This window comes from Panulirus ornatus, chromosome 19 (genome assembly GCF_036320965.1).
Source record: "Panulirus ornatus isolate Po-2019 chromosome 19, ASM3632096v1, whole genome shotgun sequence".
In the NCBI taxonomy this organism is placed as follows: Eukaryota; Metazoa; Arthropoda; class Malacostraca; order Decapoda; family Palinuridae; genus Panulirus; species Panulirus ornatus.
In genome coordinates this window covers 6,370,594-6,393,666 of record NC_092242.1, presented here as the reverse complement: position 1 = coordinate 6,393,666, position 23,073 = coordinate 6,370,594, and the positions used below count along the sequence as shown (strand labels likewise).

The 23,073-nt window shown below is 42.8% G+C and overlaps 1 protein-coding gene across 1 annotated transcript; it reads right to left on the bottom strand.

Annotated features, from left to right (window-relative positions):
* Nucleotides 1-1,607: 1,607 nt before the first annotated feature.
* LOC139755353 (protein O-linked-mannose beta-1,2-N-acetylglucosaminyltransferase 1-like) lies at nt 1,608-21,278 on the bottom strand. The gene is made up of 16 exons (XM_071673524.1): nt 21,225-21,278; nt 19,023-19,292; nt 18,779-18,935; nt 18,422-18,552; nt 17,318-17,530; nt 16,449-16,668; nt 15,275-15,402; nt 14,577-14,641; nt 13,852-14,010; nt 13,505-13,603; nt 11,426-11,624; nt 10,601-10,788; nt 10,199-10,301; nt 9,968-10,039; nt 5,923-6,032; nt 1,608-3,552 (listed from the first exon to the last, which is right to left on the bottom strand). The coding sequence occupies exons 1-16, from the start codon at nt 21,261-21,263 to the stop codon at nt 3,204-3,206; spliced, it is 2,502 nt and encodes an 833-aa protein (XP_071529625.1). The 5' UTR covers nt 21,264-21,278; the 3' UTR covers nt 1,608-3,203.
* Nucleotides 21,279-23,073: the final 1,795 nt, after the last annotated feature.

Here is a 23,073-nt window from a genome sequence, read left to right as displayed (position 1 = left end):
GGCAGTGGTATGTCGGCCAATGGTCCTGGGTAACTCCAGAACTCCTCCTGGAAAAAGGTGAAAGGGAAAAAATGCCTTTCCAGCAGTTCCAGGGATTTTTGGATTTTGAACATTGAGTGTTTCAAGCATTTGAACACCGTGTAGAAGGAAACATACCTTCCAAAGCTCTTCGTGTAGAAAACAGTTCTGCTCATTTCAGTTTTATTTACGAGTTTTTTTCTATTTTGTGTAATACTTTTGGCCCGAAAATAGTGGCTGACATGCTTTGAAGAAAGGGAGACCATAAAGGAACTGACAGGTAAGATATCACTGATACAACAATGAGATAAACCATCCATATCTGAGAGTTGATGGCAAAATTTACAAAAAAAAAAAAAAAATCCGTGCTTCTAATAGCCATTCTCAAAACTGTTTGCTGGAGACTACAAAAATAAAGCGAGAATTAAAAGTACCTTCGTTATAGAGATCTGAGTGTTTACCCATGAACAGTTTGTTTCCAAGCCTTGCTAAGAGATCTGTAGAATATATAGAATCCTCTAATGATATCGGAAAAATGACTCACTCATGTGATATTGGAGCATCCAGGTGATCTGTAGTATGAAGAAAAGATATTATCATCTAGTAACATATTCGTTCAGGTCTAAATTTTTCTCGACATTTTCCGTTTAAGTAGTCCTGATACAACAAGCTACTTTCATCACCGGAACATTAACGTACTGATACTCCAGGAAACCTTTCAGCATATCTAGGGCACTAGTTCCCTGATACCCCCGAAAGCCTACTAGCATTCTGAAGAACCTAGCTCCCTAGTACCCTCGGCAAACTCCCTAGGAACCCTGGCATCCAAGCCACCCGGGAAACCTCCGAATGTACAAGGAACCCTAGCTCTCTAGTACCCCCACAGGCCGCATAGCATCCCGAGAACTCCAGTTTCCTCGAAAATCTAGATCTCTGGATACTGTGGCCGCTGAGTGTCAAGTGCAACAGATTTCAATGGGAAGATAACGGCCATCAGAAGTCTGCTCACACTACTATCAACCGCTGGTCAAGGTCTTCAGTACCTGTGGATTGTATAATACAGTTCAGGCAGTCCTAATCAGAGCCAACGCTGTTTTACGTTATAATCTAGCATTTGGGTTATATAAATTAAGTTACGTAAGATGCCTTAAGGTCAAGAGAAATATTTGTCATGTGTCAAAAATGATAAAGATAACTGATGTTTCGTTGGATCAGTTTCGATGGTGTCTGTGGAAGCAGCCTTAAGTAAATAGAGATGAGCACAAGATGTAAGAAGCTGTCATCACGAACTATTGGGCTTCCAGTACCGTTTAAAAGGCGGCCTACTTTGCATGGTTTTAGGAAGTCATTTTCTTGACGTACATCTACCTAACCTAACAACCTCCTCACTAGATATAAGTAGCCATGTAACATTACTTTGCTTTCGCCCCACCTTCAAGTTTGGCTCTCGACCGATGGAAGCACGCTCAGTAAACACGAATGTAAATTGCTTTAGGTCGGATCACGGTCTCCAGAGCATAACAGCCAGATATTCTACCATCTTTTTGCCTCAGTAGTATAGGGGGAAGAGCATGAAGAAAAAACAAGAATTTCACTCACTCTTTTATTCAGACATGCCATGAAATCCAACAAATTCACTATCAATCATCCTTACTATGGCTGCCCACGTCGACCACTTGGTTTGAAGGCCCCTCTCCCACATAAAAGGCCACCTTTAAGTCACGTCAAAGTTAAAAAAAGAGAAAAATTTGACGTTTAACTATGATTATACTTATGTTAATTAATAATTCAAGCTTGTCAGAAATATTCGATGAAATATTAAAGTTTAACAATTGCCAAAGCATCTATGGTGTAAAGTCCTTTCAGTGAGGTAAACAACCATGGTTGGTATGCAAAGTCACACTGCGTCAGCGACGTAGTATAATGATACATACGCTATTACTGTTTGTGTGATACGGGGAGAAAGTTTTTCACGCGTGTTGCCTGTCTCTTAACCATATATATATATATATATATATATATATATATATATATATATATATATATATATATATATATGAACTATGTCTTTACTCCGACGTATGCACACATACACAAACGCGCACCCTACCTATGCCTATGTGTGTAGTAGGTCTGTTGAATGTGTAACGCCACATTGGTACGGTTTCCTTCATCTACCGATATCAGAACGAAATTCCTTCAAGCTGGGGATCGTAAACGTCACGGAATATCATAGAAGACCAGACATCTTCTGTCCATATTGAGAGTTCTGGCTTGTTTCGGACCGAGCCTTCGTACAAAATTATAATGCAAAGTTTTCACAAACAGGTTATTTTTACAAGTCGCTTTTCGAGTCTGCTGAGTTGTCTCGAACTTTTGCCAACATTTGGTATTTTCTAAAGGCACAGGCAATACTAGCCTATGTTTCATAAACAATGACTGCAGACCTTCCATTAACTGATTCCTCTGTCGCAGTTGCTACTAAATTTTCATTGTTTCACAGTTCTGATTATTAGGACTTCTTGTGGAAGGCAGCTTCCTTACCCTCTGGAGGAATTGTTGTGCTGTCAAGATATTCCGCTGAGTATTCCAGGACATCAATTTTTGTTTAACTGTCTCAATGTGCTAGCATATTCAAGTTTATCATCGAGTAATGGTTCCATCCAGCCCAGCCGTAATCATATTATCAGTAGCACGCGACAGCCGTCCAGACGGTAGATGGCGTCAGCTTCAATAGTTGGAATCGTTAAAAAGGAATAATGAATACTTTTTTACTCTAATAATATGGGTTTTTTTTTAACTTACGTAAAAGTTATTCAGATTTACAGAAGTTACTTTGTTAAACAGAAATTAGGTGTGAGGAGGCACAAAGTAGAGGGATACCACTAGAGAAGTAATTATGTAACTTTTTAGTTACATTTATATTCCAGCCTGTCGCTTTATGACCGGTTTAGATCCTGATTATTCTTTTTCCTACATTTCATCGTACATACTGACAAGTAGGGATATTTACTTGTTCCCTTGGTAAACGATCCGGAGGACCAACACAGCTCAACATACATAATTAATAGGGAGACATATTTCTGAAAATATACTACCGTTTCACTCTTTGTCCTGTTAAACTTCAGAATAACTAATGTTTAAAAGAAAACGTATTAAAATAGATCATCTGTAGTAAAAAATATTCATATCTGTGTTGAATTATCAGGAAGAGTACCAACATAATCCGGCTCATGGTTCAATGGAGTCTCTGTGCTAGTCATACTACGTTCATCTCCGCAGCAATCTGTAGGAGTAGTAGTAGTATTGGCTTGGTCTGCAGGATGAATGGTCTTGTTGCTAACGTCCCGCGGCGCATCATACGGTTGCGAGAGTTGGCCCAGTTGAGCGTCCACCGAGAGGTTCAGTATTTTGAGGAAATCGAGATGGGAGTGGCCGACGAAGCTGTAGGTCTCGTCGAAGTTGTCCATCGTGTGGGAGAAGTGGCCCGTGCCCACGCTCCAGACTGGGCACCTCTTACTCAAGTAATTGTAACTGGAAGAGAAAATTAAACAAATTATGATAAATTTTCTCAGTCAGTTGTTATTATTGAAACTGGCATAAGAAAAACATATTTTCCTCCTAGTCCTGATCAAGAACAGGGAGAAAATAGTTAATGGAGAAAAACGCCACACATTTATCTAACTTAAGAAAACATTTTATGACGGAAGTCACTAAGGTCACGGGGAGCAATCTTTTTTCTTCGTCTTTTCTTATCGTGTATTTGTTCCTTGGTTTCTTAATTATCAAATGTTATGTAGCTGCTGCGGTATCTACTTCCCCACAGCATATATTTGATCTTTGTGGCCTTTTCACATCTACTGAATTCTCTCTCTCTCTCTCTCTCTCTCTCTCTCTCTAATTGTAACTGGAAGAGAAAATTAAACAAATTATGATAAATTTTCTCAGTCAGTTGTTATTATTGAAACTGGCATAAGAAAAACATATTTTCCTCCTAGTCCTGATCAAGAACAGGGAGAAAATAGTTAATGGAGAAAAACGCCACACATTTATCTAACTTAAGAAAACATTTTATGACGGAAGTCACTAAGGTCACGGGGAGCAATCTTTTTTCTTCGTCTTTTCTTATCGTGTATTTGTTCCTTGGTTTCTTAATTATCAAATGTTATGTAGCTGCTGCGGTATCTACTTCCCCACAGCATATATTTGATCTTTGTGGCCTTTTCACATCTACTGAATTCTCTCTCTCTCTCTCTCTCTCTCTCTCTCTCTCTCTCTCTCTCTCTCTCTCTCTCTCTCTCTCTCTCTCTCTTCCCTTAGTCTGTTTTTTTACTTTGTGTACTTTAAGAAACCCTCTCAGGTGTTCCACTGTTGAGTAACCCTGTTCTCTACCTAAAGACATTCTGCTCACTAGTGGTCTTGCCACTTGCCCCGGCTATTCACTTGTATGTGCTTCTTTATCTGTATACCTTAGCGACTTATGACGGTAAAATTTTCACGCGATGAATTCCTCAGTCTCTTTCCTTGAAAACTGAGTTGTCCAGTTCCTTCGCGCTATTAACGAAGCAACAATCTACGCTCTTACGTCACTTTATCATTTCCATTGTCCTCTACCAATTTCATTTTCACACTTTCCTGATAACATATTTTCTTAAACATACCCATATGGAAACTAGAACGGTACACTTGTTCCTATATATATATATATATATATATATATATATATATATATATATATATATATATATATATATATATATATATACATATATGCAAAAACCGAAAATGAAGCATGATAAGTTCCCAAGTGCACTTTCGTGTAATGATCACATCGGCAGGGTAGATGCAAGAATGAGATAGAAGACGGAGCAGTCAGTTGACATACAAGGAAGACACGTAAAGACGTCTTAGCAACGTCCCTTTCTTGAATATCAACTTATTCTTCCACGTCTTCTATCTCATTCTTGTATCTCCCCTGACAATGTGATCATTACACGGAAGTGCACTAGGGAACTTTGAGTTTCATCTTCATATAGTTTTTGCATACAGTACTAGATCACGCGCACCACTGTGACCTCTTGCAATATATATATATATATATATATATATATATATATATATATATATATATATATATATTTTTTTTTTTTTTTCTTTCAAACTATTCGCCATTTCCCGCATTAGCGAGGTAGCGTTAAGAACAGATGACTGGGCCTTTGAGGGACTACCCTCACCTGGCCCAATTCTCTGTTCCTTCTTTTGGGAAAAAAAAAAAAAAAAATGAGAGGGGAGGATTTCCAGCCCCCCGCTCCCTCCCCTTTTAGTCGCCTTCTACGACACGCAGGGAATACGTGGGAAGTATTCTTGCTCCCCTATCCCCAGGGATATATATATATATATATATATATATATATATATATATATATATATATATATATATATATATATATATATATATAAGAGAGAGAGAGAGAGAGAGAGAGAGAGAGAGAGAGAGAGAGAGAGAGAGAGAGAGAGAGAGAGAGAGAGAGAGAGAGAGAGAGAGAGAGAGAGACGTACAGGTTACATGATAACGGTAATATTTACAACATACAACTCACCTCTCTGAGATACCATCAGTGTATAGGCGTGCATGGAGAATCACCTGCTACTATGGTGTAGGCCACAATATCTCCAAAGGAAACCAGCCTCACAAGGTTTTTTAAGATTCTGGTACTCCTAACATAAGGAGGTTATCGATATTTAAAGAGCTTTTCTACACTTAATATCTAAACCTACCACAAGGCTCCCGCCAATGTCGGTTTAAGGATATCACCTTCATCACAGAGGGCTAGTTTGCGACACGGGTCTCTTACTTTCGTCAGGGACCTTAAGAATAAGGTGTCTCAACAACAGAAGTGTTACCTATACTTAGAGTAAGGGGTCCCTATCACCAAGATGATCGCCTGGTAATACGGGAGTCTCCACAAGCCGTAGTGATGGTCCCTCAGGTCCTGGTCCCACACCCTCAGAGCCTGCAGGAAGAACCAAGTCTTATTACGCTCTCTCTCTCTCTCTCTCTCTCTCTCTCTCTCTCTCTCTCTCTCTCTCTCTCTCTCTCTCTCTCTCTCTCTCATTACTAGACACTGATGTTGGTAGCATTCTTACTGCTAAGAATTACTTAAACATTTGGGACCTTCCTCTTTGATATTCCTAGCTTTCAACATTCAACTTCGCCTTTTTTTTGGGGGGAGGGGGGTTATTTAGTATTCTCTTTCTTACAAAGATGACCTGAAAATGGAATTGCTCACGGAAGAGCCACCAAAAGTAGATATGTGGGGGACTATGCCCTGAAAGATGGTGGCTGGTGTAGATTATGGGATAGTCCAGTTTGATACTCTCAGAACTTAAAATTACTATCGTCAGTAAAACAAAATGGCATGAAGCGTCACTGGAATACTCATCTAAAAGGAATTCAGGAGATATTACAAGCTGATAAAAAAAATCATCCCCAGAGAGCCATCCTCTGTCTTACCCTTTTCAACCTCTGAGTCGTCCACCAGTTCTGCCTCATCTGTCTCATGATCAGAATCCTCTGGCAAGTCTGGTGTCTCCTCAACTGCAGGTTCCTCCGGCAATTCAGGCGCCTCCTCAGCTACAGGTTCCTCTGGCGACTGAGGCGTCTCTTCAACTATAGGTTCTTCAGGCAACTTGGGCGGCTCTTCAGCTGCAGGTTCTTCCGGTACGTTAACTGGCTCGACCTTAGCTTCTGGCACATCTGTCGTGTCTGTGGATAAGTCCGCCTGGTAGACGGATGCTAAGATGATCCCCACAGCACCCACCACAGCTGCGAGGGCCAAGGGAACAGAGATCCATATCGGACATTTCCAGCCAGCACTGTTTGCCATTTTGATGACCAGTCAGAAAACCGTGGGAAAAAATAAAACTTGAGTGGTCTTCAGTATCAGTCCAGGGCTGCACGAGAGATTTTCAGTGCAGTGTTCCACCTCAGTTTCAAGCTAAACTTTTACTTTTGCCGGAACCCGTGGACGTGGGAGGACCCCCGACACCTACACTGACTGGCCTGCCAAGAGCCCTGGTGACGCACCACTGCCGTTGGGAGCTCGCGTACAGGAGGCCGGCAAGACTTGCCTTATCGACAGCTATGATGTAATGATCTCCCTTAAGGCGACCTCTGTCATTATCGGCAGATGCTGATAACGCTAAGAAGGCATAAAACCCGTAGGTCAAACGGTAGACTATGAGTGAAAGTCCAAGGCTGGTCAGTAGGGTAGGAAGAAATGCATACTGAAGGCTAAAATAAGAAAAATTTTACGAAAGACACTCGAAAGTACCACCAACAGATGTTCTGAATGTTACTGGTAGGGAGGTGGTCCATCCACAGCCACAGCAGGTGTTGATCGGACGATGCTGGCGTTATACAGGCACAACAATGGACAGAAAAGTGTTACACATATACAATGTGGATACAAAAGATCAATTTCAGACGAATGATAGTAATGAAATCAATATAGGGTGAGTAACGTATGTAGTAGGTGGGGTGGATGAGGTGAATGGTAGGCGTTAGGTGAGGCGAGTTGAAGTGAGCTAGGTGGTTGAAAAGGTGAGACAAGTGCGGTTGGGAACAAGGGTGCAAGGCAACAGTCTGTGACCCAGACAGTGGCCTCCACTCGTAGTCACACTTATGTAAAACTCATTGTCGTCAGCTGCTGATTATACAGCATTAGCGCTTCCCACCTCCACATCCAACAATATCATTAAACTATAATCTGTAAAAAGAGAATGAAAAAAAAAAAAACCAGCATGCACCATCGTATTAAATATCGAGTAACTCCAACTCAGTTGAAGGTAAGCTGAACAGTCTCATACAACTCTTACACACAGAACTATTATTGAGCTAATCTACATCAAATACGCTTAACTGACATTCGGTGAATTAGTAGGACTTAAGCTGATACATGCGAGGCATCCCAGACGCTTAACACATAGATAAACAGTCAGTTTATTCTACTATTACTGTTACCGAAAAGATAGCCAAGCCTATCTAACTTAACGAAGCAAACATCAAGAAACATGTGGTTTTATCGTTTACTTGCTAATCATCCACTAGGGATTGTATTCATCTTTTTAAAGTCTATGGTAACAAGATGCAGCTCGGTAAGGTAATGAGACGCGAGCAAGGTTACGTAACGGATTAAGTCGACTGACTGGCGAGAGGGGTTATTTAAGCTTTGTCAGGGACGTTTTAGCATTCTGTGATTATGTTTTTTTTGTAAAGACCAATGCATTAAGGATAAAGTCTAAGATTAAAGCTTATATATCAATATAAAACATCAATCTTATATAAACAGGAAATCAAATACGCATACGATGTATGTACCTGAGATGAACATTTTTACAATTCTGAGGGAAGCAAGTGTACTTACAATCTTTATCTTTAATACTTTTATAGTAATACAGAAATATATCTATTGGTAGTTGTATATATATATATATATATATATATATATATATATATATATATATATATATATATATATATATATATATATATATATAGCGTTACGACAATGATTCAAGCACATACCAGGGATTTCAAATGCTTTCTGTCGAGGTTCTACGGTTTGCTGCCAAATGACACTTACAGCAATGAAGTTCTTATAAATCCTTACCATAAAGAATACATCAGAGTGTTTCTCACTTCTGATATACGGTCTACACGCAAACTAGGCATATCTATTCAAGCCTTTAATCGGCAGTGCAATACAAAATTAACCCTCTGCCTAAAAAGCCGAGGTTGAATTCCTAATTGCGCTGAGGATTAAAAGCTTGAAAACATGAAAGAAACAAGGATTCTTGTGTTGAATATACTTAGCGAGTACAGAAAAGAAAACTGATTTATTCTCTACAGTCAGGATTCATGGGATTTTGAGAGGTTGCTATGTGATGATAAGCTTTAAATGACAATTCGCAGCAGAGCTTACGTAAGCACACCATACACAAAAACGTGTAGATAAGAGCGTAGTACACATAGTATCTAGTTTCAGATAGTGGGTTTTAATGAAATTCCCACCGTTCTTTCTTTTTTTATGTTCAAGATGTCCTATTGATCTACTTTATCTTATTCTGGAATTCGGTGCCATATTTATGTGTCATTTAGTTACAGTTCATGATCTGTTAGGAGTGTCCCTCAAGGTTCTGTTCTGTCTCCACCTCTTCCCCTTTTCATCGAGTTTCTTGCTTGCACAAATAACCAAATGCACGACTAACGCTGCCTTCCTCCACATCCTTCAGTTCTGCTTCTTCTCCTCTCTTGATATACATCTTGTCTCGACACAACTTCCGCATTAAATTGAGACTTGATCAGTGTATCTCAATGTGCTAGATGAAATCTGGTTCATTTTAATGCCTCCAAGACCTAGTTTCTTGCCCTCTTTCTATCGAAATTTCTCGTTTCTTCTCTCCTTTGACGGTCCTGTAATTCCGCCTCTTCACTCAATGAACATACTTGGTATTTCTGTAACATCCACTCTATCTTGGAAACCCCACATTACGGAAATTGCTAAATCTGCCTCTAATAAATTGGGAGTTCTGCGTAGATATCGAAATTTCTCTTCTTCCGAACAGTTGCTCCGTTTATACAAAGGACTGATCCGTTCCTGTATGGATTTACCCATCAATTCATTTAACTACACCAAGGGAAAATAAATAATTTCATCTTCCGTTCTAAGTTTGTGACATTGAAACATTTCACGAATGTACGAAGCATGATTAGATTTCTCGCTGGTTAAATATAAGCAGTGGCGATGATGACACTTCGATTAATATCAAAGTGCTAGTATGTATCGAGTGATAAAGATAGCTACTGTCTATTTTCGAGTTTTGCAAACGGGAAACTGGAAGATTCATAAAGGATGGATACGATGATGATATAAACAGACGTCCTTACCTTAGCGAGTATCCTGAAGGAGGCGGCATCCTCAGGGTTCCTCATCCTGACGCAGACCGCGTACACAGCGCCCTGGCAGTACCCAAGCGGACCGAGGTGGGAAAAATATCTAATCAGTCAGACATACATTTTTATAGCACAAAAATGAAAACATCTCTTGAGTCAATGTGGATCATGAGGCTAAAGGTTGTTTTATTAGTAGCTGCGATGTTCAGCAAATGTGATACTTACAGGACGAGCGGGGATGGTGTAATTATCTAAGTCTGTGATGTTCAGTGGCTCAGCCTGTGCCAACAGAACCTTGATCTCGCTCTCGTACACTTTCTTGTTAACCCTGGAAGACACGCCCAGTCTTAGTTCATCCTGGAGGTACATCTAGATCGCATCTTTGAAACAAGCCCAGGTCAAGTCGAGAATTACAGCCACTTGCGTCTTAATGGATATACCACGTCGCTTCTGTATCGTCCAGCATATAACTCAAGGCAATAGTAAAGGCTACAGCTCATACCAAGTACACGTTCACATACTGTGACACATGGCTAGGTCATTTAGTCACCTCCGAAACACATCATGGTCGCTCAGTCATTCTGCAGGCACGGCTAAGTCACATGCTCAAGCTGAGGATGGACTCACGTGGTGAGGTTGAGGACAGTGAGGGCGTCAGACGAGAGTGGCTTGTTGAAGAAGCGTTTCTTGGTAAGGAGGCCAGAGAAGTGGGCGCCCGTGAGGCCAGCGTGCGCCGTGCGGGACACCTCCGGGATGATCAGCTCCCGTCCCCGTCGCACGAGCCCGGTCCCAACCCAGTAATCCCAGTCCGTGGCCTGCCGGGGATGTGGCGCCACCCCTCCCACTACCACCACTACTACGACTACCAACACCAGCGGGCGCGGTGGAAATAGTAGAAGTGGTAGTGGTAAGGGTAACTGTAGTAGTAGTACCATAGTGGTAGTGGTAAGGGTAACTGTAGTGGTAGTAGTACCATAGTGGTAGTGGTAAGGGTAACTGTAGTGGTAGTAGTACCATAGTGGTAGTGGTAAGGGTAACTGTAGTGGTAGTGCCATAGTGGTAGTGGTAGGGGTAACTGTTGTAGTAGCACCATAATGGTAGTGGAGTGCCATAGTGGTAGTGGTAAGATTAACTGTAGTAGTAGTACCATAGTGGTAGTGGTAGTGGTAAGGGTAACTGTAGTGGTAGTAGTACTATAGTGGTAGTGGTAAGGGTAACTGTAGTGGTAGTAGTATCATAGTGGTAGTGGTAAGGGTAACTGTAGTAGTAGTAGTAGTAGTAGAAGTAGTAGTAGTGCCAAAGTGTTAAAGGTGTAATGAATCACATACGATGTTTATATCATGTAATTCAGTGTCCCAAGTAGAAAAATATCTCTGCTATCACCAGGATCCCCTGATCAGATCAGACCATCACCACAGGAGGAACAATTCAAGCCAAGCACACTTGTCTTACCACGTAGACTGGGGGCCACTTGGGCAGCGTCTCCCTCAGGAAGCTCCTCTTGACCATCCAGCCGTAGGCAGGCAAGGAGTGGACGCGATTGAGACGGGTGGGGTCGCGAGCAGTGTGGACGTAGGAGAAGTGGGCGTAAGCGGACACCCCGAACAGCGAGGGGTCCTGGTCCAGCAGCACCGAAGTCTGCTGCATATACCTGCCGAGACCGGCCGCTGCTTACTGCTGTCGGGTTGGCTGGCTCTGAGCCACGCCCCTCAATCCTAGGCTGTATCCTACTGTGTACTGTGTTATGTCCTGTCGGGATTTTGTATTATATACAGGTCCTGTATGTATATTGTGTGTGTGTGTGTGTGTGTGTGTGTGTGTGTGTGTGTGTGTGCAATTACCCGTTTGTGGTTACCTGTTTCTCTCTACAAGGGAGGGAGGCTTTACTCTCGCGAGCATGTTAGTCTTACGTCACCGTCACACGACCTGTTGCATTTCCCGATACTTTCTATATTTAACTTCCTCTTTACGTGAACTGTTCCACGTGTCCTCTACGCCGCGGCTTAGGAAACGTTTCCAGACATTCCCTCCTGACATACATCGTGGCCTAGCTCCCATTTAGTTACCTCCACTTCCTGTAGTCCCTTCGGATTGGATGATGTCATTCCCCATCTATCTCGTCTCTAGTTATTTTTGATAAACAACCAACTGGATGCCCCCTCCCCTCTTTTTTATATTAGTATGTTGACCTGTCTGAGCACACAGGCTTTGTTTACTTTCCAATCTGAGTGTAACCTTGATGAAGCTTCATTGTTCACACCTCTTCTGGTAATTCTCAACCATTTCTTCCCTATCTTCTCTGGTCACTTCCTTTATGCACCCTACAGTGTCCGTGATCCTATCTCCGTCCTCTAGAGAGTGAGGTATGTCCTCACCAAGTCGTCCAAATATCTAAAAAGGTGTTCGTGTTCAAGGGGCGTCACTGGTCCTCATTCCGTAGTGGTCACCATTGTGCACCAGTAGGTTACCGACCCCTGTTCGTTTTCCACTTTAGACGTACTATTCTTTTTTTCCACTAATCTAATTTACGATTCGCCAGTAGCCACGAGTGCAAGGTTCGTCTCCGGACACTCAGACACGTTGGCCATTCGGTGAAAACGCCGATATATCCCGAAAATAAAGCCGAGCTGCCGAGAGGCTCGGCCCTCTCCAGTCTCCTCAACGCTGAGTATGTGTGTGTGTGTGTGTGTGTGTGTGTGTGTTTGTAGATTCCGTACGTCTCTGTGAACAGTATGTGTTCATGCGAGTTGCTCGTAGGTACATGCTGATTTATCTTTGTTGAGGACATGCGAGTGTGTGTGTGGGGTATATGAGACTTCCTAGAAAGGAGTAACTGGGAGAGTGTGTCCCTTCCTACTATCCCAGACTTCCTCCCTCAGCGGGGAGGGAATCCGGAAGTCCCAGATCCAGAGATGAGGGGTGGGAGAGAGAGAGAGAGAGAGAGAGAGAGAGAGAGAGAGAGAGAGAGAGAGAGAGAGAGAGAGAGAGAGAGAGAGAGAGAGAGAGAGAGAGAGAGAGAGAGAGAGAGAGAGAGAGAGAGAGAGAGAGAGAGAGAGAGAGAGAGAGAGAGAGAGAGTACGGTATATGAAATGATGAGAGTCTTAAGGTTGCTTATGTTTCTAGATTTCAGCACACTTCACCTCCTTCAATTTGGTTCCAAATGTAGAAGAGAAAATGAAAAAAAATCGACTGACCTCCTGCAGCTTAGGTCTCACATGGAACATCTCTGGTGTGGTCGGAGGCGGGCTGGGAACTCACAGTGGCACCTCCCTAACCATACTTCAATTGCGAAAGGGAGGAAACGCTTCTCACAATCTCAGCCATCTGAGGGCTCTTGGTGTGTGTGTGTGTGTGTGTGTGTGTGTGTGTGTGTGTAAGTACAATTTGTATGTAAAGTATCTTAATGTATATATACATTTCAACAGCTAAATATTTCTTGAAATAATTTTCATCGTCAGGATTTCAGGTTGTTTACATTCTATCAGCAGATGGAAGAGCAAGAGGTATTTCAGACTCCGGGATGCAACTCACGAGTAGAAGTCTGGTGCTAGGATCAGATCTTCCTCCAGGATGATGAACTTGTCCACGGTAAGGACGTCCAGAGCCTGGAAGAGCGCAAACCGCAGGTGCCTGGAACAGCAGATGCAAACGTCACTGCATATATTAGCTCCTCATGAACTGACTACCTCAGAGACTCTTAAATAACTCTGAAAATAACTAAGTAAAAATATGCTGATGCTCTAAAATCGTATAATTATTCATAATACTGTACGCGAAGCTATGAATTAGTATATCACTGAAGCAAGTCATACTCTTATGACCCAGAGACCTTGGTTTCTTCTGAAGGGGAATTTAAGTATAGCACCGCGGAATCTCACCTGGATATCCGTGGTGAGCCCGCACCCTCTGGGGCGTGGACGCGCCATCTGAGACCGAGCACCTCTACCAGCTTAATGGTCTCTTCCTGGACACCGTCAACAGACACCAGCACCAGCTGTAGGTCCAGGCCTGGCTGGGTCACCAGCTGCCGCAATAGCCTGGCACAGAAAGACGACAGTCAGTGGAAAGAACCTTGAGAACGACAGCACGATCCGTTTAACACGACGTTCTGGTCGCAGTCACCGTACTCAAGGGTCGTACTGTCGTGCACAAGGGGCGTGTCGTTGAGTTTTAAGAGGTCAGGGTCGACGATAGAATACGACCTAAGGACACCTTTTCCCTGTATGAATGCTAAATGTATCAAAAAGTAATACCAAGCCTAGTTCTTTACGTTACTCTTGAGTGCTTTTATTGCGTTAGGATGCTTCTAGTCTTGAGTCATTTGTCATGATATATTGAGGCACAATGTTTGATGAGTGGATAGCGTATTTCGTCTGCTCTCATTGCGGTTATCAGGATCCATATTCCTAATCTACAGCTTGCAAAAGATCAAACCTTTCACAGTGCGTTAAATGGGACTGAAGAATGCAACCGCACTCCAAGGCATACGATAAATTTAAAAAACATTTTTTTCTAGTAAAAATTTTATCAAGATTTCCTTGCATGATATTTAAAACAGATCGCGAGACAAACTAGCATGAGCAGCAGCAGGTGAGACACATACCTGTAGAGGTAGCGGGGCCTACTGCCAGCCATCACCATTACGCCAAGGTCCTCACGCCACGTATCCTGTAGAGAGTTCCCCTAGTTACAAAGGTACTTAGGATATTTGACTTACATTTTCGTGACATATCATGATCCAACACTCTGATGTGCGTCCATATATTAACTTGACATCTATCTGTAAACATTGCAACCGAGGCGACAATGGTGAGTTGTGACCTGTAATTTTGAATTAGGTCATGAAAATGTAAAAACATAACTCTTGAATACTCTGACGGGGTTATGGACGACCACTGACTCGTAAGTCACTCTTCCACTGTATGACACAAGAACAACTCTCGATCGTCATTTCTTATCATTACAATCTTCGAGCGACAAACCTCTTGATTAATACGACCAGAGAACCTTCTGATGCAAATTTGGTCAACTTACTCCTCTCGAAACCTGGAAAATTTTCTTCAGAAAAAAAAATCTAAGGTACCTAGGATATATTTCGTCAAAGCAAGGGACATTCCTGGCTACAGCATTTAAGATAGGTCTGGGGAAGAGACATTTGTGATAGTTTAAAAACATGGTTGTGGGTAGAGGTATGTTAAAGAAAGCCCTAGCAGTACCATTAGGTGCAGAGCGGTAGTTAGTCTCTGGTACCATCAAGTACCACCTCGCACTATTCGTCACAGAGGAAGGATCTTGACTCACCGTCCTAGTCGTATTCGTAGGTGGCATGAAGGGGTAGGAACACGCACACAGGTCGCCGTAGCCGTCGTACACGTCACAGAAATGTTGTCGTTTATTCCAAGACGACGGCCACGATTCGCACAGCCTATCTGTAAATTCACCACACCCAACATTACCTCTCTCTCTCTCTCTCTCTCTCTCTCTCTCTCTCTCTCTCTCTCTCTCTCTCTCTCTCTCTCTCTCTCTCTCTCTCGTTTATACACACACACACACACACACACTTAGAATTTCAGAAGAATGGAGAGGACTGGTGTGAGCCTCTGGTTATACCCAAATACAAAAGCTTATATCCAGCTTTGGTATGAAAAAAAAAATCTTCGGATTTCCTCGGAAAACATGTCTTCCATTACAGTGATTTGTTGTTTCACGATGATGATGAAATCAGATAAAAATGGGGGAGAACCGATCTTGCCTCTCATCATGTTAAGCGGGAGCTGATGTACTGCACGTTATGTAATGGTACATGAAAGTATTTAGAGGCAAATATGATTGTTCTATCTCTTCTTGGAAGACCTGGCACCTAGGATATACACATACACACTCATGATCTATGTATATGCCATGCTGGAATTACTGTATTCCTATGTGGATGTGTGTGTGTGTGTGGATGAGGCTAAGGTCATGCGGGACGTGAGAAGCGAAAAGGACTGCATCAACCTCGAGTACATGTCAGGTTATGAGGATGGGATCAGAGCGAACGAAGGCCTTGGTGTGAATACTGTCGAGGAGGAAATCAACCGCAGGAATCTATTTGTGAGGGATTTGGGAGTAGACATCGCTCCTCAACTGCAGCTAGAGTCCCACATTAGGAGAATGGTAAAGGAGACAAACTGTCCATAGGTAAATATTAGAATATTATTCCAGTATATGGATAAGGAAATATCTAGCAAGCTGCTCACAGCCTACATTAGGCCAAAACTAAAAATAAGCTTCTCAAGTTTGGTCATCACACTTAAAGAATCACAAAGAGCTGAGAGGGAAAGCCAGAGAAAGACCAGTGGATGAATGAAATATATTGAGTGATGAACAAATTAAGTTGGACAGCAATACGGTTTAGAAACTGATATGAGAGAAAGTTCAGGAGATGTGTATGAAAGGTATTTCGATACATAAACGTTCGTTCGTAATGGCGTACCTGAAGGAGGCGGTGTAGGGAGGGTGAAGTGTAGGTCGAGGGGAGGCGGCTGGCTGCTGGTGCCGTTCATGTTGGTGACTAGGCCCTCGGCCAGCGTGGCCCCGCCCGCACTCCACGCCCACGCCCAGCAGTCACGGAAAGCAAGGTGGCGAACGGCAAAGGAGCCGAGAGAGGCGAGGGCGGCCCTGGACGACGCCTCCAGACGGGCCGAAGCATCGTACTGAAGAGCAGGAAGCGCTTGGTCACTGGTAATGGGGCGTCGTAGCTCAGCCTTTAGAGGAACACCCTCGTTACCAGCCACACCTCACGATATGCCATCAGCAAAAAGTTATTCAGCGTAATATCAGTTCACATTGACATAAATATGCGAATCATGGTTCTTAAGGATAAATTTTTATTGATATCTACGTAAAGAAAATGTGAATACGAGTCTCAGTATGGTCTGTGTATCTATGAAACTCTCCCTCCCCCCCTCTCTCTCTCTCTCTCTCTCTATATATATATATATATATATCTTTTGTGCATATGTTACCCTGGTGTCTAATGTGGGGAGCTGACTACTTTTGTGCTTCCTCCTGGGATGCATCTCCCATTCTCTCATATATGCAGTACAACGTACGTACAGAGTCATGAGCATCTCCATCTACTTGCTTATTTGTCTGAATATTGTCGTAACAAAGGGATCCAGTACTTCATCGTTACCAAGACACCTAACTACTACATTTCAATGCTAAACAGTTGTGATTTCATATCTGCCTCATCCTACTACAATGTGCAACGTACACTCTATCTGCAACGCGCGTAATTCCTTCTCCGTTTGATCCGACAGAGACATGTAGACTCCTCTACATCTACCTCCTGGTACTTACGTAGGACGTGAGCAAGGCGACCCTCCCTGTCCTGATGTTTCTGAGGGTGTCCACAAGCTCACTGTCGATGAAGTAGTCTTGGGTATTGAAGTAGGTGACGAGGGTGAGTCGGTGAGTGTGTGGGTTCACCGTCCGGAGGTAAAGCCCCGAGCCTGGTATCACCTGCACCCACTGGCCGCTTCCCACCTCACCCTTCGTCTTCTGTGACGCCAACTGTAACGACAGATGCAAGGTAGATCTGGGAACAAACTGGCATCATTTTCATGTTGCTTTACACCCCCCCTTGCAGCACAATGCTCTAACCTTTGGGTGCGTGTGACGTAACCTTTGATCCGACCCCTGACACAGTGAGTGGGGAGGAGGCGGTGTTGAAAAAAAAAGACTTTATTCAACCAAGAGCCGACAATGTGACAGGGTCATCGGTTTCAAAACATTTGTCGTGTTCCACACGTCACATGTTTTATCCATACATTCCATGCCTTAAACACGGGGGTCCTCGAAGGATAAACCAGCACGTATGTACGGGGGTCATACGTTCTAAAATGGCCTTGAAATCAGTGTATTGTGAAGCGCCAATCTACCAGACGCGGCGTAACACAGAAAACGTGCGTCAGCCATACGTGGTGTGGCCTTTCTAAGAAGAGTGCATGTCAGTGATTATCATATGACTGCCATGGCAGTCACTGTGCTAAGGGCCAGGCAAGGGCCAAGTCATTATACCAAAGGATCGTACCGCCGTGCTCTTAGGTCGTAACATCGTGCTCTAAAGTCGTACTGTCGTGTTCTAAGGTCGTCCCGTCGTGATCTAGGGTCGTACGCTTGTGACTAAAAGGTCGTAACCGTCATCAAAGCGTCAACGACAGTTTACAGGAAATATTGCAGTTCTTACTTCTCACTGGGCCGAGGCATTATTTAGAGTTTTCTAATGATCATAATTAGTGAGCTAAATCTAAAAGTCATTTATTATCAATTACTCTCGTCCTATCCTTGTGAACAGGTCGAAAAGCAGCTAGAAATTTTCCTTTGGGAACGATTGTTCCTCTAATTTGTCTCATACTTGTGTCTGACGCTCATCATAACGCATTAAGCTCAAGTTAAACTGACTGTGGTGTTGTCCAGGAGGATGTCGACTTCGAGTAACGCCGACCTGAGGGTGAGGTTGGCGGGCTGCGGCGGGTGTTGGGGCGGCAGAGACCAGTCTAGGGACACTTGCATCTCGGTCAGCGTCGTATCACCTGCAAATTCCACTGTACCAAATCATCTACCAAACAAACACGACCTTAAATCTATCCCCCAAACAAACACGACCTTAAATCTATCCCCCAAACAAACACGACTTTAAATCTATCCCCCAAACATGTTTTTTGTACTTTATGGACTATGTATGCATAGGAAATGATTCCATGTGACTTTGTAATGTTTTTACGATTGTCCGGGGCAATATGTGATCTGCTGGCTGACCTTTGAAATCCTCGACGGTTACGTTGGTGAAGTTGTTGAGAGTGACGGACCACAGGTGCTTGTCGACCGTTAGGAAACTGTAGGTGAGAGAGCCCGGGTCGGTCTTCACCTCCACGTGGATAGGGACCTCACTCTCTCCTATCGTTATCCTGTTCACCTGCCGGAGAACCTCGTCGTATACTCTACAACAGCCAACGCGTCTCGACATCTTTACTTATGAGCTGCACTACTAGCGAACACTTACCCTTCCGGCAGCGTCGACATGCGCCAGCGAACGGCCGATCTCTTCCGCCGTCGCGCCCATTTCCTTCAGGCTGTCCTCGTCTACCTCAAAGGTTTCGGTGACGTTGACGGACTCAGAAACGGCGATGGTGAGGTTGACGCTGACGCGGCTGCCGTGCGCGGCCCAACCCACGCCCCCCATCCATCCTGCCGGCAGTAGCAGCAGTAGCAGCAGCAGGCCAGGAAGGAGAAGCCTTCCTAGGGGAGGCCAACCTCCTCCGTACGCACACATCTGCATAAAACACTTACATTTTAAGAGGTGTTGGAAAAGCGTTCAAGTACTACTTATATACAATACACATATTTTTCTATGACAAAATCGAGTTAATATGGTCAGGACATTGGATGTACACCCGTAAAATTTACCTTCAGGAATGTCATGGCAGTTAAACAAATGTGTATATCAAAGAGACTATCAAGATAGTGGAGGTATATTTGCTTATAGTACTATACAGATGATTTCCAATCTAATGACAAAAGATCATAGAAGGGGAATACGGGAAACCAAGCCAGATACTTTTGAGGTACTGAAACAAAATTAATCAAGAAGATACATCTAGGTTTTTCGAGATGGTAGAAAGTAAAGATATAGTATAGCACTGATAGTGTGTGTGGGGGGGAGGCAACAGCTGCTGTATAACTGGTAGTGGTGGAAGCAACAGCTATTGTACCACTAGTGGGGAAAGCAACAACTACTGTACCACTGGAAGTAGGGGAAACAACAGCTGCTGTAGCACTTGCAGTGGGGGAAGCAACAGCTATTGTACCACTAGTGGGATAAGCAACAACTACTGTACCACTGGAAGTGGGGGAAACAACAGTTGCTGTAGCACTGGCAGTGGGGGAAGCAACAGCTGCTGTACCACTGATAGTGGGGGAAGCAACAGCTGCTGTACCACTGGTAGTGGGGGAAGCAACAGCAATATAAAGAGATCTATGTTAATAATACAAGAAGCGACAGGGAATATATAACTACTTGTAAAAAAATAAAGCGCTCGTCACAGAAAGTACACACAAGGATGAAGCACTTGACACAAGAGAACCAAATGACTATGAAACACTGGTCTATATGAAGCAACTTAGAGCGAAAAACTTGTCTACGATGAAGCATGCCACAACGAAACACTGGTATATAATGAAGAAACAGTGAAACACAGCCATATGATGACGAAACAGTGAAGCATAGGTGCATGAAGAAGAAACACGATGAAACAGGTTTGTGATGAAGCACAGCGAAGGTTTATGATGAGGAAAAACACAACGAAGCAATAAATGCATGACGCGAAACTGAAAAATTAGTGAGATAAAGAAACATACACTGAAGCACTGATCGCAATGATAACCCAGACGATTAAACACGGTTCGCAGATGAAGCTTATGACAATGAAGTACCTGTCGTATGTGAAGCAACTGATAATGAATAAATGGCCAATGACAGGGAAATTAACAACAAAGTACAGGTGACGCCAAGGATAATGAAGCACTGGTTGAAGATGAAGCCAATGACAGTGAAACTGGATATAAATGAAGCCAATGCCAGTGAAACAGTGGTCATAAATGAAGCCACTGACAATGAAAAACGTCTTACGAATGAAGGCACTGACACTGAAGTACTGGTAAAAGATGAATCAATGGCCAAAGAAGCACGAATAAGAAGTGAACGTTCAGGTCCTTGCTTCACTCGCCGTGGGCTTGGTACTGTAATAATGGCGGACGATGAAGCAGGGTAGCATGAATGATGTGGGGAACCACACGTCGGTGAAGAGCACGTACCGGGATCTGTAACAGGTCTCATGATGTTGGTAGTTAGATGAGACAACAGAATGTAACATAATGATCCAGGAAGTCATTACAGCAACGCAGTTGGGAGGCTCAAAATGCAACACAGTACAGGGCGCTGAGGGATTCAATAAGCGGTGTACCAGTAGAGTGAGCAACTGGTGTGCAATGCATGACAGGTTGTGAGGGAAGCAACAGGTTAGGCAGCATTGGTAGTGAGTGCAGCAACGGATGTGACAGCATGATGACTGATAGATAGTGCAGCAACAGGTACAGCATGACTGATAGTGAGGGAAGCAACAGTCATAGCATGACTGATAGTGAGTGAGGTAACGGTTAAAGTATGACTGATTGTGAGAGAAGCAATATATGTACCCTATCTTACCTTATCAATGCGGCATGCATCACAACGATATAATGTCATGACCTGTATCTATAGCAACCATGCGACAAGATATGAAATTATGCACAGTAGATCACTAGATATTGACTACAGCAATGTTCTACATGAAACTGAATGAATCAAACTTCTTCATGACACTCAGTTTCATAATATGTGGCCTAATACTAAACATATATTCACCACTGTCGAGGAGATACTGAATGCGGAGCATCCGCTACTAAGTAGGAAAAAACTACAAAAAACTGTTTCGTGTTATACATTTCTGTATCTTCATAGAGATAGATGTACATTTGTATTCCCTCTTTACAAGTTCGTGAGAGACGATTTGTATACCGTTCACTGGTGTGATTACGAAAGACATGCTAATATAATTCTACAAGCAACGGAAGTAGGATGACGTGTTCTCTCGTCAGCCTTCGGGCGAACGATGCCACATCGTCAGTTCGTATTGTATTTATACTGCTATTCTGTGAATTATTCTCAGTCCATTTAGCATTTCAAACACAAAATTTTCATCATTAATAAATATGACACTGACATAATAAGAGCTTGATACAAAATATGAAAGGAGGAAAATCGAGAAGGGATACGACACTACGAATGATGGTGGTATGAGGAAAATCAAAAATAACAAATATGCCACCGGAAGACTGCTCACAGATATATCGCTTATAAAACACAATAAACCGTAACATTAACAGTTTGAAAAATTCTGGATATACTTCAAACCACTGCATGTACTGCAAATCACATTGTTCTCCGTCACAACTTCCGTGTAACATTTGTTTAGCTTGAATATTGTTGTATGTAAATCTATATTGGTTCTAAGATATCGTATATATTTGCTCTCCCTCATTTTTTTCTGTGCCTTATCTGGCAAAAAATTATTATCTTGATCAATACGTTTTTCGACACATAACTAAGATGCCTGAACAAAAATATAACCAGACTCTCTTCGAAAAGCAGTCATTGCGGCACATGAAATAATCAAATGATTAGAGAGCTTCTCCTTTAAACAAGACCCATTAGCTAGATGCAACTGTGAATGTTGATGGGTTGTAAAAGTCTACAAGGTTCTGCGATAGAGAGATTTCAAGAGATGGGGCCTCACAACTAAAGAAATCCCTTCCCGTGCTGTATATATAATTGATTTTACTCTCTCTCTCTCTCTCTCTCTCTCTCTCTCTCTCTCTCTCTCTCTCTCTCTCTCTCTCTCTAACACATTTTACAAAAAGTGAGTGAAGAAACTGTAAACGCTGACAGCATACACGCTTAAAAGTTGTCTGACAGTGGAAAATATTCCCGACAGTTCCCTACAAGTGTAAAACCCGCTTCCGACATCGTGCAAATAGGTACATAGCTACAAATAGGTAATCACAGAGAGAGAGAGAGAGAGAGAGAGAGAGAGAGAGAGAGAGAGAGAGAGAGAGAGAGAGAGAGAGAGAGAGAGAGAGAGAGAGAGAGAATATCGGAGCAGTGTGGTACATGAGGGCCGACGTGCTGTCAGTGAACTGAACCAAGGCGTATGAAGCATCCGAGGGAAACCACAGAAAGGTCTCTGGGGCCTGGTTGTGGATAGGGGACTGCTATTTCGGTGCATTTTACATGACAGCTGGAGAACGGATGTGGGCGAATAAGGCCTTTTTTTTTCGTCTGTTCCTGACGCTAACGCGGGAAACGGCGGAGAATGAAACAGGGAAATGAAACACGATAAGGGAACTTATTGTGTTTCATTTTTCCCGTGGACTCTTAAGAATACACTTGATCACGCACAAAATTGTGATCCTTTCCAATATATATATATATATATATATATATATATATATATATA

Excerpts from the sequence above, each read along its gene's own strand:
- LOC139755353 (XM_071673524.1), bottom strand. The coding sequence starts at position 21,263 with ATGACATTATATCGTTGTGATGCATGCCGCATTGATAAG. Across the intron at positions 18,936-19,022 it reads ATGTCGACGCTGCCGGAAGG|GTGAACAGGATAACGATAGG; the intron begins GTAAGTGTTCGC and ends GTTCTCCGGCAG. Across the intron at positions 10,302-10,600 it reads ACTGTCCTCAACCTCACCAC|GGTTAACAAGAAAGTGTACG; the intron begins GTGAGTCCATCC and ends CGTGTCTTCCAG.